General features: G+C 42.4%; 1 protein-coding gene across 1 annotated transcript in view; it reads left to right on the top strand.

Moving 5' to 3' along the window:
- Positions 1 to 4,426: 4,426 nt before the first annotated feature.
- The window catches only part of FOXK2 (forkhead box K2), a 42,527-nt gene continuing 27,280 nt past the window's right edge, over positions 4,427 to 19,673 (top strand). The window contains exon 1 of the mRNA XM_021535830.4: positions 4,427 to 4,804. Within this exon, the coding sequence (XP_021391505.3) occupies positions 4,464 to 4,804 (341 nt within the window). The 5' untranslated portion in view covers positions 4,427 to 4,463. The remainder of the gene's footprint in view (positions 4,805 to 19,673) is intronic.

Below are 19,673 nucleotides of genomic sequence, written 5' to 3'. Positions count from 1 at the left end.
ATGGCTGAGTCAACCGCTCACCTCCTCAAACTGCTTGAGGTCAGTTATGTAATTGCTCTTTGCAGATAAGAATTAATTAGCCTGATTATTTTTCATAGCTTTTGGATGGCTTCCCCACCTGGAGAGGAGCTACTCCTCTGTGTCAGTGACTGATTGCTGAGCCAGAATCTTTCTGCCTTGCACTTGTAAGAAGTGCTGACTGTTTCTCTGGGTTGTGTTAGGAAGCAGGCAGCCTGTGGTTAGAATGCAAAGGATAATAAAGCAGTTCTACAAATGAGCTGGCCAGCCCAGCGAGCTGCTGGGTGGCTTTGGCTTCTGCAGTGCTCATTTCCCTTCTGTCCCAGGTCAACACCACATTAACAAGTGGCAGGTCAGGTAGCTGTGTTTGTCCTCCTCCCCATTCCTCCTACAAAAAATGTGTTCTGGATGTCTTAGGTTTTTAAAGAGCATTTCACTTTACAGCTTTATTACTTAAAAGGTGTGAAAGTCATCCATAAAGTAAAAAATGCTAACATTTGAGGTATAGCGGTTTATTTTCTTCTGTTATTATTAAAGTCACTTCAGAAACTGGGTGTATCTGGAAAGCTTCCCACCATTCCCAGCCATTTGCTGTTTTCAATATTTTGCAGCAATTACACAGTGCCTTTTTAACACTTTTCCCTTGACCAAAATGCATTTGTGAGAAGATGACTAAATCACAGCATGAGTCCTGCTAAGTTTTACACACGTTGTTAAATTTAAGCATGTAAAGAGCTCCTGGATAGTTATTGGGATTACTCAAAAATGTGGCTGCGGGTTTGAGGCTCTGCTGGAGGAAGCTGTTACTGCTTACAAGAGGCTTCTCACCTTGGGAAAGGAAAAAATGTGCTTGTCAGGGATAGTAATATGGGAAATCTTTCTTCATTCAGTTGTGCAGGGTCCAGTATTTGGAGGGCTCATTTTATTATATCACATGTGAATGTTACTGAAGTGGTTCTGACAATTAACTTTGTAGGATTTTGTTTACTAAAAATCACATCTCACTGGAAGCCTGAGACACTTACTGTAATAAAAAGATTATGGATAGCTCCTAATAGCTTTTAAAAGCTGTTTAATTGCTGGTTGTGTCAAAGTAAGCAATTAAGGTCACTTAATCTACTTGATTATTCATCATATTCCTCTAGTAGTACTCTGTGCTTGGGATCTGTGAAAATGTGCATCTTTAGAAGCTGCTGCACTCATTCATAGCCCTCAGTACAGGGCACATGTAATAAGAAAGAAAACTTCATTCTGTGGCAGTGCTAGCCCCAGCACAAGTAGCTGTAAATGAATGCCCTTGTGTTGCTACAGCAGGAGCTTCAAGGAAAAATGAAAAATCTAAAAATGTGTAGTCAATTAAAGGCAGGTTGGTCACATAAAACAGTATTAATGGATTAGCTCTTAGATGGTACTTACACATTTCTATTAACCTCAGGCCAGATTATTTTAAGATTAGATGATAATAGGTGCTTAATTTCTGTGATGCAGTCAGATGCTGCTGCATAATATGATGGGGACTGGATAACATTGGGTTACTTGGCATGAAGTAGAAAAATGGAAGAAGTGCTCTGAGAGCTTGTTTAGTGCCAGTGGAGTTTGTTGGGATGATTACATTTTGGTCAGTAGCTTCATTCTGTCCTGAATAGTTAAGGTGGATGTAAGGCAGACAGAGAAAAAGGCCTTTTGCTTTCAGTCAGCTGGCAGGGGAAAAAAAAAGTGTGAAAGAGGATGTATCTGCAGTGCAGCTCTGACATCAGGGCCAGGTTTTGTTCCAGGAGTGGATTTTTGGGGAACTCGGACACCCAGAACAGAGAGAATGTTCTGTCAGTGTGAGCTGTTCACCACATGTGCCTGCTCTGATTCCTGCTCTGTGCAGCACGGAGCAGACCTGCACACGGGCAGGTCGGGCTGACCTGTGCCTGTGCTGTTGTGATCACAAAGAACGTGACTAAATCCCCTCCAATTTAGAAAAACATGGACAGAAGGATCTCAGCCGTCTTCTTGAAATGAACAGAGCTCCTGACAATGGGGTCTGGTGTTTGCTCTGCAGTGCTGCTCCTGCAAAAGCAAACAGCCCTATTGGTGTTCAGTTCCTTTCCAAGAGCAGCTTAGTGATGGTGGGACCCGTGAAAAGACATTTTAGAGCAGATAGATTGCAAAACTTCAGCATTCCGTGTCAGTGGCTGTGTTCTCTGTGTTCTGTATGAACAGGACAGGATTTATATCAGCTTTGTGAATTCAGTACTGCTTGTTATTAATGAACTAATACAAATTAAGAAAGCTGCGATTCACAAACAGAAAATGGTGAAGGAGCAGCAGTGCCTTGAAGTTCTGCAAACTGAGCAACCGTCAGGGTGGTGAAAAGCACTGCTGGCCTGATGGAAATTCACCTGGCTGCTCTCCCATTCTGCCGGTTTTCTCCCTCTGCAGGCGTGGGGTGTGTTAGGAGATGGCAATCCATGGGCAATTCCAGCCAGCAGGGCCCTGAGGATCCCAAAGCCATTGTTAGCAAAGCAGGCACAACATTTCTGGTGCCAGCAGAGCCAAGGGATAAAAACAAGCTGAGAATCAGGGAGTCATAACTGCCTCTCTGATGCTCCACATTTTCTGTGCCAAACATATGTTGGTATAGAAGAAAGTCTGATTCTAAATACCAAAGTGTGGGCAAGATTTAACTAAAGTTTTCTGTAAAAGAAACCAAAGCTCTAAACTGTTGCTATATTTTACTGCATCTGCTGTGCATATGAGGTTGTGTAAATGGACTGAACCGGTATGGAATTGTGTTGTAGCTGCCTATAAGAATTGCTGATACAATCCTAAGGGTAAAACTAAGGTTTGCCATTACTTTGCAGGTAGCTGGTACCATATTCAGTTCCTAAGCATTCACAAAATAGTTCTACAGTTGAAGATCTGCTGACTCAAATGTGCAAACCCAGAAGTTTCAATTTCAACTTTACTGCTGGGTGCTTGTTAGCACTTTGACTGGTTTTTTGGCTAAAGTGTAAAAATGTTTAATGTCTTCTGAATTCACAGAATGGTTTAGATTGGAAGGGACCTAAAGTGCATCCCCCTGCCATGGGCAGGAACACCTTCCACCAGACCAGGCTGCTCCAAACCTTGTCCAACCTGGCCTTGAACACAGCTGGGGATTGGGCAGCTACAGCTTCTCTGGGCAGTTATTTTTATTAATAAATGTGAGCTTCAGTACTGTAAAAACCCCAAACAGCACAACCCTTTTCTCAGCAAACCACGGTGAGGTTATGGAGCTGTTATGGTGACATGTTTGTAGTGCCTATGTTGGTAAATAAGCATGAATACATTTTAGCACCCTCTTCACAGTTTATAGCCAAGAGTGTTTAACTGTTTACTTTTCAGTTTTGACAGTGCCTGGTCCCTGTAACAATAAGTATTTGGATCAGGTAAAATATTTTCACTGCAGATGCTGTAATTTGAACTCTGTAAAATTAATGCCATATTTTTTGGTAGCCCGCACCATTTTCAAGTCAAACCCAGATGGATTCTCACCTAGTGTGTCCACGTTGTTACCTGTGCCATGCCCTCGGAGCAGTGACATTCAGCACTCGGTGTCTGGGTGTTCGTGCCAGGTCACTCGCTGGCTCCTTGTGCCCCAGTTCCTCTGAGAAAACTGGGGCTGAGCTGAGGTGTGTGCACAGACACAGCCCGGTTCACCTGCAACTTGTACATTTGAAGCACTCTGCTGATTTTCCATGAATGTTCCAAAACGGACAATGCGGGATTACCTTTAGGTTTAACATAACCCTCAAAGGGCTGTCAGATCAAACTTTTATTATTTGATAATACGGTGAATTTGAGCAGTTACCCAGCCCCCTCCTAGTGGTTCTTGCTCACCCTCTAGCACTATTTATCTACTTGTATTTATTCCATTCTCGATTCTTTCCCCTCTCCCCGCGCCCGGTGCCCTTCTGCCGTTCTGCCCCGTGCCCGGGCGCTGCTGGCGGACGGCAGGTGCGGGGCCCGCGTCCCCGCCGGAGGCTGCAGGTGCTCGAGAGGGAGGGAAGGGGGCGCGGGGGCCGTCCCAGCGCCGGCCCCGTCCCAGCGCCGGCCCCGTCCCAGCGCCGGCCCCGTCCGTCCCGTCCCGCCCGTTCTCCTCCCCTCGCAGCCGGCGGGCGGGAGGCGCTGCCCGGGCAGCTCCGCCCCGCTCCCCGCGCGCGGCTCCGCTCCGCGTTTTCCGGGCCGCGCCCCTGCGCTCGTGCGCCGACACTCGGACGTGCGGCGCCGGCGCCGCTCGCCATTGGCCGCGCCGCGCTAGCCCCATGGGCGTGCGGGCCGCTGATTGGCCCCGCGCGCTGTCAATCAGCGCGCGGCTGCGTCAGGGCCGGGTGCGCGGCCCCGTTCCCTGCTGTGTGCGGGGCCGGCGCGGGGCCGGTGCGGGCGGGGCCGCGCCTCGCTCGTCCCTCGCTAAGATGGCGGCGGCGGCGGCGGCGGCCGTGGCGCGGCTCGAGGGCCGGGAGTTCGAGTACCTCATGAAGAAGCGCTCGGTGACCATCGGCCGCAACTCGTCGCAGGGCTCGGTGGACGTGAGCATGGGCCACTCCAGCTTCATCTCCCGCCGCCACCTCGAGATCTTCACCGCCGCGCCCCCGCCGCCGCCGGCCGGCGCGGACGGGCCGCCGCCCCCGCCGCAGGGAGACCCGGCGGGCGGAGCGGGGGGCGACTTCTACCTGCGCTGCCTCGGCAAGAACGGCGTGTTCGTGGACGGCGTGTTCCAGCGGCGCGGGGCGCCGCCGCTGCAGCTGCCGCGAGTGTGAGTACGCGGGGCCGGCGCTGCGGGGCCCGCCGGAGGCCGCGGGTGCACATGGCGTGTGACAGGCGAGAGCGGCCCCGTCCTGCCCGCGCCTCCTCGGCCGGCACCGCCCGGCACGGCCGCCGTGCCCTCCGCCGTGTCCTTCCTCCGCCGCAGCCCCGCACGGCGCGGCCCCGGCGCTGCCGAACAGACCCGGGTACACCCGGCGTACCCCGGTGCTGTCCGCACCTCGGGCGAGACCTGCCGGGCGGCTCTGCCCGGCTTGAGGATCTCTTCTGGGGGAGCCCTGTAGCCCCCTCGGTGCTTTGGCAGAACCGCGGGGTTCTTCTGGTTTTGGTGGTAGTTTGTGCTGCTTTGCCTCATCTTAACGTTTATTCTTACGGGTAAACGGAATAATCCACGTGAAATGCTTCTGCTGGCCTTAGCGTTTGAAAATGTTTTCGTTACGTGACAACAAATGTATTAAGAGGTTTTAAACGGTAATACATTCCTTTGCCATTAGCAAACATTAGCTGTCTGTGCAAAATGATTTTCTAGGGCAATACGTGAGGCCTGCCCCCGACATTTCAGGCTGTGTTGAAGTGTAAATAAATGATCTGTGCTCTGAAGAGTCACATGTAGGAAAAGTGAAAGTGTTTTGGTTTAGTGTATTTTAGCTGCCTTGACTAAGAAATACCTCAAACGTTACGAGTGCTGTAGCTTTATAAAGCACATGCCATCAGTGACACAGTCTTAATGCCCTATGAGCCTTTAAACTGTGTTTAAGACGCTGATGGTGTGTATTTTCTGCTGTGTCGGCCTGATATTAGTTTCTTACCTGGTTTCTGTGTGAAAATCAAATTGTCTTACCTTGCTGCTTTCTAGGAAATGCTCATTCTGAACGACTTTAACAGTGCCAGTGTGTAGTCCTGAATATAGTTGAAGGACTTGTTTGACCTTTAACTGTCAGTTCTATTTTTGCTTTCTGCTTTTAATAATTATTTGGCATGTGGTTAATCTGTGTTTTAGTCTAACACATTTATGAAATGTAGATCAAATAATTTTTTTCTTTGTAAGCACTGCAGTATAATATACTATTTGTAAGCACAGTTGTGCATGATCTGTGTTCATTTCAAACAGCCTAGAATTAGTTGGAGTAATTAAGTCAGTAACATTCTTTTAAATGTTTAAGACTTGAGAAAAAGAGAAGTACTTCTTCATGCTGACCACTGATTTGTAATTTATTCTGGTTCTTTCCATCAATGTCACTTTTCAAGTGGAAAGAAGATTCAGAAGGATTTTTTGTCTCACTTTTTTATGGAACAATGATGAAAAGTTGTATGTAGTTAAAATTTCTTCAGCGGTGAACGTGGGTGGTGGTGCAGGAACTGGCATTTGCCGTGTTCAGAGGTGACACCGTTCCTTGGGCTGTGCACACACAGCCCTCAGTTCCCAGAGCTGGTGGAAGTGGTAAATCCTGGTTACAGGTTGGAGGTGTAGGCCAGTAAATACAAGGTGCCCCTGGCCTGGAGCCGGAGCCATGCAGGGGGTGAGCATCACCTTGAAGGGCAGGAAGAGTCTACAACCCCAGAGTTACACTGGTGTTTAATAGCAACTGCTGTTTTGTTGCTTTATTAAAAATAAACCTGTTTCTAAAACACAAGTCTCACTGGGGGTGAATGGGGAAATAGTAGTTTCATTATTTGCAAAGCTTTTTTTTTTTGAACAGTAGTCTCCAGGCAAATTCAAGGTACTGTCTCCTCTAGGAAGTGCTTACTGTGGCTTGCTGATGACTAATATTGTTTGTAGTCCTGTTCTTGAGTTTTGTTGTAGATTTAACTGGTCACACTGAAGGTGGCCTCCTGGATTTTAAGAGTCAAACTTACTTACTACATATAATGTCAACATTAATTAATGGTTGAGGTGTGATGGGAAAGAAAGTAGTTTTGGTGTGAGCTCAAGATTGATGATTGCCAGCCTCCAGCTCAAGTAATCACCAGATCTATTTTTGTTGTTCTTTAATCCTACTCTGTTGCCAGTAATGAATATGCTTTGCCTATGACTACACAATCATTAGAATTTTAATGGCAGGTGAAGTTTTAAAAAATTCAGGGTGGCCTGTTCCTTCTGTTTGTTTTTAAGTGATCCTGGAAACCAAGAATGGGGGGTCCATCTCTGTTTTGTCTGATTAATAGTGACTTACAAAGGTGCCAAGTGCAATACTCTTACAGACTTGAAATGTCTTGTTTGCTTGTCACTAATAATTGTATGTAGTTCCAGTGTCCTTGGCCTTTTTTTTTTTTTTTTTGTTTGAGCACAATGTTTAAATTTGACTGCATTAATAATGTTACTGAACTCCCTGGTTTTGGAAGGAAAAAACAGAAATACACCTTGGTAGTCTCCTGCAAAACACAAATTTTAAACATCTGGGGAAATTTAATTATTAATGTTAGTGTGTACACTTACCTGTAATAAAGGCATCTTTTTTCTGCAGATAGAAATGTCATGAAACATGGAATTACTGTGCCTTAAGATAAGTGTTCTGGTTGCTATTTTTAATGCCTCCCTGGAAGCCTCACTGGCAATTCAAATGTTGAAGTTATCAAGCAGGAGGTAATAGCAGTGGGAAGTGTGTTTTTGTTTTTGCAGTTCTTGACAGACTCCCATCCCTACTTGTGTATGTACAAACCAGCTGTCGTCTTGTGAGATGAATCAAGTGGGGGTGGGGAGAAAAGAGCCATTTTTGAGTGTGTCCAGCAAGGAGCTCTCCTGTCAATGTCATGGCCCACATGGGAAGAAAGAGGTTGCAGAGACTCCTGCTCAAGACACCCAAATGAAAGCAGTGCAATTATTTTTCTACAGCTGCCTTTGAGATGCACAGACTGTCCCTCTCCGGTTCGTAAAGTTCATGTTTTTTAATTGCTTTCATTTGCTGCCTGTGGAATTTCCCCTGCCTTCAGTGAAAGCATTGATTGGATATATTGCTAGGTAAATCATAACATCAATATTTGCTTTTGAGGTACTTGGCTGGAAGAATACCTTTTGTGCTGGGCAGAGCAGCGGTTGCTGTCGGAGCTGTTGTGTACAGCTTTTGGAGAGGCAGGATTCCAGACAGATGTAACTGATACAGCTGGAAAAACAGACAGACTTCTGGGTACAACTGCTCTGAAGGACTGCTTTTGTTTTGTTTTGATTTTTGGGTTTCTCGGATGTGCTTTGTGTGTTGGCCTTTGAATTCAAAGAACTCTGGACATTTTGGACTTAACTGTTCTGAGGCAGTCTTACTCATTTTGACAAACACATAGATTTTGTATTTTAGTCATTAGTTTTGGTTTTGCTTTTGTGGAAGTAATTTATAATTCATAAGCAAGATACCATGAACATAGGAACAGCATTTTTAAGTCAGATCACAGATGCATTTAGTCCATGACCTGCCTTCAGGAGTGGTCAGTAGCAGATGCCCAGGAAAGAGCATAAAAATTGATTAATAGAAATGGTTGTGTTTCCCTTGGTTTTTCTTTTTATTCCAAAGTCAGAGTTCAGTTCTTTTTGAGATAAAATAATTTACTGTTTGCAATTCTTCTTTCTCTTCTAGTACTTGAGTTTGGGTAAACCTCTTTTATCCACAGTGTCTTTGGGTAGTGAATTCTGCAAAGTAATTGGAACCCATGTTGGGAAAAATACCTCTTTTTGCCAAGTTTTTGGAAATTGATGCCTGATAATTTCATTTGATCCAACTGAAGCTCTTTTATAGTAAGAGACAGTAAATAACTCTCCCATTCTGTCATTCATTCTGCAGACTTCTTTACATTACTAAGTGTGGGTGCTCTTACAGTAAATGACATCAAATACATTTTACTTTAGCTTAACATTTACTGACTAATCCTAAATTAAACATATGTAGCTGAAAACTAAAATTTAATTTGTATTCTTCTGCTTTTCCTCCTGGTGATACAGAGGGCTCAATCAATAGTTTTAGCTTGGTCTTGTAGTCTGGGGCTACAAACTGGGCTTATTGCTGCCTTTAAGCAGTAGAAATTCTCCTGCTGATGAAAACAGGTCGATTCTGAGCAATGACCAAGTGTATCTATTCCCTGAGTCAATTATTTGGAAAAGTTTATTGTGCTCAGTGTTACCTGCCCAGGAAACAGATTGTCAAGAGCCTCAAATATATCAGTGCACTTTTTTCTGTCATCTAATTGCAGTTATTTCAATTATGGGCAAAGTTGTGATGTCTGTGTGGTTGGAGCTGTGACTACATGTCCTCCATGGAAATTTCTTACTGGAAACATCTGCAGTTTGGCTTAAGAGTGGAGGTGAAAGGATCATAACATTTCCTTGGGTAGCGTTCCATGGTAGCTAAGGAAGAACATACATTACTTGAGTTTGAGTTATGATTTATTTTCTAAAGGTTTTCTTATGAATAGAACTGTTAGATACTTTGAGCAATCAAACAAAACACATGCTTGAAGGAGTTGGTGTTAATATATTCTTGCAGTCTGTCCTGACAGCATGCTGTGAGTCCCTCAGGCCCTGTGGGCACCTGCTTTCTCCCTTCCTTGACACCACTTCTGACAGAGCAGCAGCTCCCCAGGGCGACAGCTGCCTGAAAGCTGGGACACCTTGGGATTTGTGTTCAGAGGTGTATTTGGAGCTCCATACCTGCTGTATTAAATCTATCAATTACAAATTATCTCAGAGCATGAAACGAAGGAACATTGGACTTGGCTGTGACTTGACAGACTCCAGAAACTTTTATTTACCGGTCCTGTGCCATAGGGACTAATAAGGTCAACGGGGCTGTGTTTATAGGTGGGTTTTTGGCTACTTTAAAGTAAGATTTGCAAATGTCAAGCTCAGTAGAAGCAGTGTTCTCACTTTAGCAGATCTGATTGAAAAGGAGCGTAGGAGGAAGGTAGAGCACATATGATTTGAAATGAAAATAGAGATGAGCGGGAAGTTTCTATAGTAATAATTTGTGTTACAGTTGTTTCTGTCATCTCTTTTTTTCATATTTGCCTCTCAATTACACACACCTTCTGAGTGATTTTTTTTTTGTTAATAAAGCAGTGTTGCAAATTGTCAGATGCTAATCAGGTAATTGAGGTTAAGCTTAAACAGTTTATATTTGGATTAATTTGCACTCGATATGCTTTTTCTGTTGTTATGATGGATATGTATATGAAACATCCTTACCCAATTCTACTGATCCTACAAATGTTCTTACATCTATAGTTAGCTGTAGGAGGAAGTAGATTTTTTGTGTAGTTCCATGAAATACTACAAACTGGAAAATCATCTTTATAGTCTGAATTTCCTGTAAATTTCTATGACGGAAGCAAGATTAGTGTAATTTTGGTTTAAAGGTGCAAAGTCAGTATTAAAACTGTCTGTTCCAAGAATCTGCAGTTGAAAGAGAGTTTTGAGATTCTTACTTCTGTTATAATAATGAGGTAGGAAATAGGCAAATTAAATAATTTTTTGCATTGATTAAATCAAAATACCAAGGTGCCATGTTGGAGTAGGATGATAGACTTAATAGCAAAAATAGTAAGTTAAATGAGCTAATAAAGAAAATAAGCTAATCTTTTACCCTGTCTTTTCAAACTAAATGTACGTTATTAAATTGCTCATAATTAGGTAAGGGCACTTACAAATATTATTCCTTCTTGAAGAGGGATGTGTTTTAGAGACTAATTCAGCTCTGGAGGAGTTCTGCTGCTGTTGGGTTTTTCTTTTAATTTTTTTCAGCGTGTACAATTGTCATGGACAAAGCAGAAGGTTTTTTTACAGTCATGCCTGAGCTATTCAAAATAAGATGATGCTTCTCATTTGCTGTATTTTTCAGTAATTGCAGCAACTCTTCAAGACATCTCAAGTCCCATTAACTTTTATAAAATTATGTAAAATACACAGAGAAAAATATAATTTCAAAGAAAACCATGTATTTGTCATGTGGTGTGAGGCCATGGCTTTTGCAGTTATAAGGAGTTTTCACAAGAGTTCACTAATAAGCTGCTGTCTGTGCTGAAATCCTGGGAAGGTGCTGGGTTTATCTGCTGCCTTGCTTGTTTTCATGATAAAAAGTTGATGTGTAGTGACATTTGTTTCCTGCGACTTCCTGCCTTTAAGGAGTTTTCTGACCTAGATAAAGCAGTTGGAGGGGAGGAACCATATTTATTCTGCAGCTATTCCACATTGGATGGTATAGGAAATAAATAATTCCATTCTCCAGTTTAGATTCCCACACTGCTGTTTGATCACTGAAGGGAGCTGAGGCTGCAGTGAGTTACACTCAGTGAGTGCTTGCAGAGCTGGTGTAAATTTTTTGACACATCATTTTTTTGTAGGGCATGAGAAGGTCTGTGCGTGGCTGGAGTCTGGTTCTTCACAGCTGTGTGGGATTCTGCTGCAGCCCCTGCACATGCTGCTCTGTCCTCTCAGGTATTGCCAAGCAGGAGCTTGGACAAAGCATGGTCTGTGTGTGCTGGAGTACTGGTGGGAGGAAAATGTACAGTATTTGAAATTTCAGAGTGTCTTAATAAATATTGATATGAACACGCCACCTTTGTGTTTGTCCATGTGCACCAAATGAGATGAAAACCATGAGAAAATTGGCAAACAGTTCTGTCCATGCTGATCCAAACATTTCTGTTGACCTCAGCAGTGAAGCTCCTGTGAATAAGGATGTGCATGGAATTGAGAGTTTGGAGAGCCAGAGCAGCAAAGTAAAAATGCCAGAGTCCTGTCATTATCGGGGTGTTATGAAGTGGAACTAAATTAGTATAAACTTGACTGGAATTAATTTTAATTCAGTGCTGGTTTAAGGCTTAACTTTAAGAATAACACAAGGAAGCTCCAGCCAAAGCCTTGCTGAAAGCAGAAGTGATTTATTTCAGTGTTGGATCAGACTGCTCAGCACCTTGTTGTCCATGTGGATTCTCTGGGGATGGGGATAGCTATAACTATATTAAGTGCTTCATGTACCTACAATCCCATATTGAAAAAAATGTCTGTATTCCCAACAGCAGAATTTACGGAATGCATGGGCTGGTTAGAATAATGTGCAGTTTAGTGCTAAATCATTATTAGAAATACCTGATAACTGCTGGATTTTTTTGTGGTGATCTGGAGTGAATGCACTTACTGATAAATATTTACAGTGTTGTAAACATTGTCCTCATAAATAATGAGGACAAAAAAAGTAGAATGAATCCATTTTAAAAACCTCAAAATGATATCACCTGGAAAAGTACACAGGGCAGAACTATAGGGTGGAAAACTGTTCTGAAAAGTGGCAGTAGAGTGAAAGCCATGAGTGCAGAGGGATCATGAGATGCCTGTTCTGAGATGATGTGTCAAGGCACTGGTGTGATGACTGTGGAAACTGGGAAGTGGCAGCTGCTGCTGGAGCTTCACTTCGTTCTGGAATCAAATCTGTTAAAGGATCTTGCAAAACTGCAAGGATTTAAGTAGAGGATTGCTAGAAAGATTTGAAGGCTGGAAGAAGTCCCAAGGAGTGGGGGACATGAGGGGTTCAGTGTTTGTTTTATTCCAAAGGAGTGTGAGGTGGCTGGGTTGGTGTAGGTCGGTTTTTATGGGGCTGAATGAAAGTACTAAAGGCTCTCTAATGAGTGTGAAAGCAGAGGCTGTAAACTAAATTGTCAAGGTTTGAATGAAGCTGTGTTGTTTTCAAGAGTGGTGGGGTATCTATCTCACCATCTTCCTCTGATAAACAAAAAAATAACTCTTGCTGTAGTCAGCCCTGGTGCAGAGCAGGTATGGCTGGGTGACATGTCATGGCTTAGGGTAAAGCTGAAGCTTCTTTACTTCTTCTGCAAGTCTTTTTTAATAAACTGTCATGGGCTTATAGCAAGAGACCATTTTATTATGTGTCTTAACAAAGAGTCAATATTTGTCTTGGTTTGAAATTAAAATTACTTCTAAAGCATCAAAGGTCCAGTGGATGTTTGTTTATTTGCACTTGCCAGTAGTGTTCTCACACTGATGTTGTTGCTTTTGCTCACTATGTCACACTATTCATCTTGAAGGAGACTGTACAGTTTGAGAGATGATTTTTGTGTAATATAAAGTGATTCTGTGAAAGTTTTTGTTCTTTAAGTATTAGATGCAGCTCATGGGGTATAAACCACTTAATTCTTGTGTTGATAAGAAATCAGGCTGCTGTATAATGGAAAAGGTCTTTACATCTCATAGTGAACTTAAATTCAAGTTTTTCGGTTACTTAAATGAAAATTAAATGTATGGTTCTGCTTCAGAAATTTTGTAGATGATATAATGTATTGATAGAAGTTACTTTTAAATTCTGATTTTCACTGATGTATTCCAGTATGGGAGCAGGTATTTTTCCTACCCCTTTCCTTCCTGGCTTCCTTTTTTCCCCTGTCACAGCTGGGAAAAAGTAGATGCTTCCTTTGAAGCATCAGTTTCCTCAAAAAGCTGTAGCTGAAATGTTGGTGTCTTAGCACAGTGTAAAGTACATGTTTTATTACCTGTAAGGTAAAAATCTGATTGTTTATGAAGATATAATTAGCTAGCTTTTGTTTGTTTGTTTTGATGTTCTCTTAGTTGTTTTTTAATACTGAGAATAGAGGAAATAATTCATTTATCACTTTGTATTGTCCTCTGGACATATTTGGGTATTCTAGGCAGAATATAACTTGAGCAGACAAGGCCTAGACACGTAGTTTATACACTTCTCTAGTATTAGATATATATTATATATTATGTAATTTTTATATATACAATACAATTATATATACACAAAACATATATAATTGTATATTTTACATATTATTATCTATATTTCCATTGCTTACAGTCAGTGCAGTCAACACACAAGGGAACTAGTTGGGAAGGATAAATGATGGAAGCTGGCTCTTACAGAAAGGAATTTCCCGCCTTGGTGATTCTGCAATCTTCTGACCTTTCTAGGCAAGTGAAGAAGGCCTGCAGAGCAATGAGGGAGTCAGAGAAACAAGATTTTTAAATGAATAAGGCTTAGAGAAGAGAAGGGTGAATTTATTCACGTGAAATTCTCTGTGGGGATAAGTTTAAATTTGAATCAGAGGAAATGGATTCTTTAAGTAAAAATGATGGTAAAGAGGATAAATGCTCTCAGGCACACGATGGGATTGTTGGGGTTGCCACGTGCAGGGCCAGGAGCTGGACTCTGATCTGTGTGGGTCCCTTCCAACTCAGGATATTCTGTGATATTTCCTGAAGTTGATAATGCAGGTAGTTCACATGTGATTTGGATTTTCTGTGGTGTCTTTTGAGGGACTCAGCTTGATAGGTTGTAGAAACATCTCAAACAAAGGTGTGATTTGGAGAGAGCTTTTGCTTCTTTATGCAGGACAGCAAATCCAGAGTGCCATCAAAGGGAAACATGCTTGTAGTAATTCAGTCAGTGGAGTTGATCCAGCTTTCCAAAACTACTTGGGTAACAGGCTTGGAAGTAGCTGTGCATGAGCTTCCTGCTCTGATGGAACTGCCTGCTCACCTTCACTCTGAGCCTTCTTCCAGGGCTGATGAGGTGCAGCATTCCAGAAAAACCATCCCTTGCAGGAGGAGCAGATGATCACAAATACCACCCTTCATTTCTGTGCAGTGTTTGGTGGATTTGGATGCTGACAGAGGTTAGTAGGAGTATGTTACTTAAATGATCATCAATCAAAACCCTGTTTATCACTTCCACAGATGAAAGCAGTAAATAATGCATTAAGCAAAGAGGCGTTCAAGGAAGTGAGTTGTTTTCTTTCCTTAGGTGTGTGAATGTCCTGGGTGTGGCTGGGTTAGGCTCACGTAAGGGTCTAGAGGTGTTTCTGTCTGATCTGCCTGACATGGGCATCGCTCAATACACTTACTTTGGGGAAACCAGCCAAAGCTGGTGTGGTCTGACTCGGGAGGTTTTTTTATCAGGTAGAGGGGGTTGGTGGTTTGGTCCTGTCTGCCCTTTCATATTACTGAGTATTTTTGCCTTTAGTAGTGTTAGGGGCTGCAAAGCAAACACTGACTTGTTCAAATGCTATAAAAATCCTGCTTTGAAGAGTGTGCAATATATTCTGAAGTAACTTTATTAAAATTACTAGGTTGGGTGGTAAGATTCTCATAGAATGATGAAATGCATTCTCATGCAGCCCTCCTCTCAGTGATACCATCAAGATCCTGGCAGCACTTCTGCAGCTGCATCGGGGTGGAAGAGCAAATGCAGCAGTTTGAGGTGATTCCCCTCTGCTGGGAATGCAGGTTCTGAGATGAATGCAGGGCTAAAGTCTCAGGGTAGGGTGGGCTCTACAGTTTGTGGCTGGGTACAGTATTATTCAGCTTTCTAGATATTGATAATTGGCAGAAACATTTTGGACCTGGAAACCACAGTGTTTCAGTTAAAATATTCATGTGACAGGCGCGTGTGGCAGCACCGGAAAGAGATGCAATAGGTAAAAACCACAGAAGTTCAGTTGTTTGTTTATCCTCTTAAATTGAAATTCAAGCCTTTGTTTTTAAAACTTTTTCCTGGTATTGGTCTACCCATCTAAGAAATGCGACTAGTCTATGAATAGTCACCCTTTTTGTAACGAAACGTCATTGGAACTCAGATTCTGCCAGAATTCTGTTAGAACTTTAAAAAATACTCTGTTTTCTTTATTTCTTCTTCAGTTTTCTTTTTTGAGATTTTTTGGTGGCCTAAGATGCTGTTTTCTCATATAGTAATTTTTCCTTAACTGCATCATAGGATATAAGGAATATTACCTCAGAAAAAATTGGCACTAATTGTTAAACCTTCACAAGATAAAATTAAAAACCTCAATCACAGCTGGGAAGAGAGCTCAGATCCTTCCACCTTTCTCTGTTTAAACATTCAAGGTAAATTCAAAGCAACTCCTGATGAAGATTTTAAATTTTCCTTCATGAATTTTGGCCTGTTGTGAATGGCTTTTGCTGTCTCCTGCAGTGCAGGCAGCCAGAGCACTCATCTGCCAGCACACCCTTGTACACAGATGTTGACTTTCCTGTCAGTAGTGAAATAGCCCTGCTTGTTTTATGGGGTGGTTATTCTGAGGTTGGAAGATTGTTGAGCCTGGAAGAGATCACTAACCCCAGCTTGCTACTTAGCTATAAATAAGTTTGGTCTGCTGTGGACTAGTAAGTACTCAAGATTCTTACGTGAGGTTATTCACTCTTATCTAGGGCTATCAGCAAACTGGGTGGTTTGAAGCCTGTAAAGAAAAGAAGCATGCAAGCTTTACAAAAAAGAGTCAAAGAAGCATCTGAATGTAAATAATTCAACCCTCAGCCAGAAGGATAAAATAAAAATCTGTAAAAGTTTTAAGTTTGGGGGTAGTGTTTTAAAGTTATTTTGGTTTAATAATAGCTGAAGGAAAGATTATTTGTATTTGTCTATGTGCATTCTTTGAGTTAGCTGCAGTGTTGCTGAAAAGTGTGCCATAAAATAACTGAGCTTGATCTGAAGAGCTTGAAAGCATGGTTACATAGAATACAAAATAACCATAGTGTGGGAGAGTGCGATTTTGACTACAGGGAGAAGAAAACTGAGTAAGATGGTTTAATCAAAAATGTTGGTTGTAAAAATCCGGCTTTTCCACAGCTTTTGAAATGAGAAAAGAAAAATCTTGGTGTTGTGGAAGTGAACCTGGAAGATGGCAGTGTAGGAATGTGTGATCCAGGTCTCTTTGGGAGGCAGGGTGTGTTTTTGGTAATTCTCATACTACTCAGAGTCTGATTCCATTCTTTTACTGAAAGGTGTTGGTGTGCCTCATCCCCAGGGAAACTCTTATTTCTGCAACTTGTTCTTTTTGCAACAACATTTGATATTACAGCGTTTGGTGGTTTTTTTGTTCTCCCAGTAAAATTCCTTATCTGGAAGGTCTAAGTAGTTTAGGGTTAATTACTCTCAGATGAATGTAGGTAAGGCCCAGGGGGGTTAGGAGCCTGTTGCAGTGACATTACACTTCATCCCTGGGCTCTGCTTAGGGAAACAGGCGTTGGTTTCTGGGTGTGTTTCACCAGCACAGTTTTGTCCTTCTTGTGACTGTTTTGTTTTTATGGGAGCTGCTTGTTCCAGCTTTCCCCAGGAGAGGTAAAGAAGGGAATATGTACAACTGCCCTATGTTTTCCTAGGGATGTTTTGTAGTAAATATAAATTGCTGACTGAGAACATGCTGACAGTGTCTGACACAGAGTAATGCGCTGGACTTATCAAGTTCTTCACTGAATGAGGGAGACTTTTATTTTTAAATCCGAAAGGTCCTTAGATACTTGTGATGGTTCACACCATCTTTAAGTCATTAGAATAACCCTCTTAAAGATGTTCTAAAAGGAGACGGGATTTGACTTGTGCAGGTAATGATTTAATACAAAAATACAAAGGAAAGAGCAATCACTCTGGGGTATTTAAAAGGAAAATACTACATGATAGGTATTAAAAGGAAGTGAATGGATCTAATATTGGGTGCAGAAGGGTCTGATTTGGGCAGCAGAGAGGGTGGGATGTGTGGCAGCAGCAGAAGCAGCATTCTTGTGCAGCTTTGCCCGGAGTGGGAAGCAGAGCTGCAGCCAGCAGGTGTTTGAAGTCACATATTTGAACTTCATCTGAATTAAATTTTTACCCCCTCCGTATCTTGGAGTTTTAAAACATCACCATTGCATTTCATTGTCACCTGGGCCATGGGTGGCGTGTTGTGCATTGCTGTGTTTGAGGTGCTGTGTGCACAGGGGAGCTGTGCACAGCTTCAGAGGTGCTGAGCAGTTAAAGTGTGTGCCTGGATCCAGCACAGAGTGGCCTCGAGGAGCCACAGACACCACAGTAGTCATTTTCTGTAATCTTAGATAAACGGAGCCTGCTGCTTCTAAAGGTTGCTTCACGCTACCACTGGTTATATTTAATATAAGCTCTTGAAGTGAGTTAGTGCCAAGCAAAGCATTGTTTGGAGTATGGAGAAATAACCTGTGAGCCAAAATTAGCCTGTGTTCGTGTGGAGTGGTGTGTGTTTCGTCAGGGCTGCCCAGATCATGTCGTCCCTGAAGGCAGCACATTTCAACTCTAAATGTTTCAGCTATTACAACATGGAACATGCTGGTGATGGTGCCAGTAACATACGCTGAACATATGACCAGCACATGCCCCCACTTCAGCCTAGGCCATGAATTACTTACTTTTTGTTACAAGCTATTTATTTTTGAGAGGTTTTCTCCCCTCTGTCAGTATCAAGCGCTGAGCCTTTTGTTTCCTTTTTAGTTTGTTGTTGTTGTTTTTTTTTTTTTAATCTTTATTTCTACTCTTGCTGTTGATTCTGTATTTTTGAAGTTCTTTGCTGTGTTTACCACCATCCTCACTATTATGTTGTTTGTGCTCATTCTCTTAGGATGCCATCCCAGGTAATTCCTGTGGTAAGGCCATTGAAACTGTGGAGACCAGTCTGATTATTTTCAACTTGTAATTGAGAGATAAAATGACCTTGCACTTAATCTTTTGGAACTTGATCTATATGCATTAGTTAGCTGTGATACCTCTTCTCTGTGTCAATTTTTCAATGTTATGTTTCACATCTGTGAAATGGCAGGGTTTTTCCCTCATCCCTTGTCATCTTTGGTTAGATAAATGATGTGAAGCAGACACTCCATAGGCCTTTTCTGATTTTAAACTGATTTTTGATGACAGCTTGAGTTTCCAGACTGCTTGTGACTCTTCATTTGTAGCAGCTCTGTGCTGTGAATTCTGCTACAAAATGAGTGAGCACCAACCCAGACTGATGGGCTGGGAGCTTTGGAGAGCAACAGTAGATAAAACTTTAATGTACATACAAATATACTGCATCTTTGCTGTGTATTTCATAACATTTTAGGGAGTGATACCTCTTGGATGGGATCAGGCTTGACACAAAATTAATTGGACTTGGTGAGCTTTTCAGAATGAATCATCTCATAGTTATTTGTGTGCACTGTAGGTAACAAGCTTAGCATTGCATACTTCTTTATATAGATTATTATTTTAAATTCAGTTTTCTCCTGGAAGTGCATTGAGTTAAAGGATACACTGTTACACAAGACTTTTGCTTCTCATTTTAAGTATGCTGGGAAACTTGATTTTTCAAGCATTTGCAGTAACTAAAAGTATTCTTTTCATCGTTCCTGTTTATAGAAGCCTTTTTTTTAAACATTCACATTAGAGCTCTACAGTAGCACAGGTTCATTAAAACTGCACTTTCTTCTTGTTTTAACCATATTTTGCAATAAAATTCAGACCCTGCAGATAGACTGTAACTAACCCTTTGGTTTCTAGGTTAGTTAAAACAAACTCCTTGGGAGTTAGAGCTGAAAGAACTGTTCTGTCCTGTCCTGTCCTGTGTGAGAGCTCTGGTGTTCACGTTGTGTGCTCAAGCCAGATTAGTTTACTGGTGGGCCTGAAAAACAATCCCTGGGAAGAGAAGGGGAGAGGCTTGGGATTAGTTTTCTGTCAAGTCAGGAGTGCAACTTTTTCCATTACCAGATGGGAAGATACTAATATAAGGTTGATAACATGGTTTTATTAGCATTTCATTGAATCATAGAATTTTGTAGTTGGAAATGATCTTCAAGGTCATTGAGTCCAACCATTGACCCAGCATTGCAAAGGTCACCACTAACCCATATCCCCAAGTGCCACAACCACATGTCATTGAAATCTCTCCAGGGATGGTGACTCCACCACTGTCCTCAGCAGCCTGTGCTGGGGACTGACCACTCTTTCTGTGAAGAAATTTTTCCTCATATCCAACTTAAACCTCCCATGGCACAACTTGTGGCCATTTCCTCTTGTCCTGTCCCTCCTTCCCTGAGGGCAGAGCCTGACCCCACCTGGCTGCAGGTC

This window comes from Lonchura striata, chromosome 18 (genome assembly GCF_050655825.1).
Source record: "Lonchura striata isolate lonStrDom1 chromosome 18, ASM5065582v1, whole genome shotgun sequence".
Taxonomy (NCBI): Eukaryota; Metazoa; Chordata; class Aves; order Passeriformes; family Estrildidae; genus Lonchura; species Lonchura striata.
The sequence above is the reverse complement of the archived record's forward strand: the minus strand, read 5'-3'. Positions and strand labels throughout refer to the sequence as shown.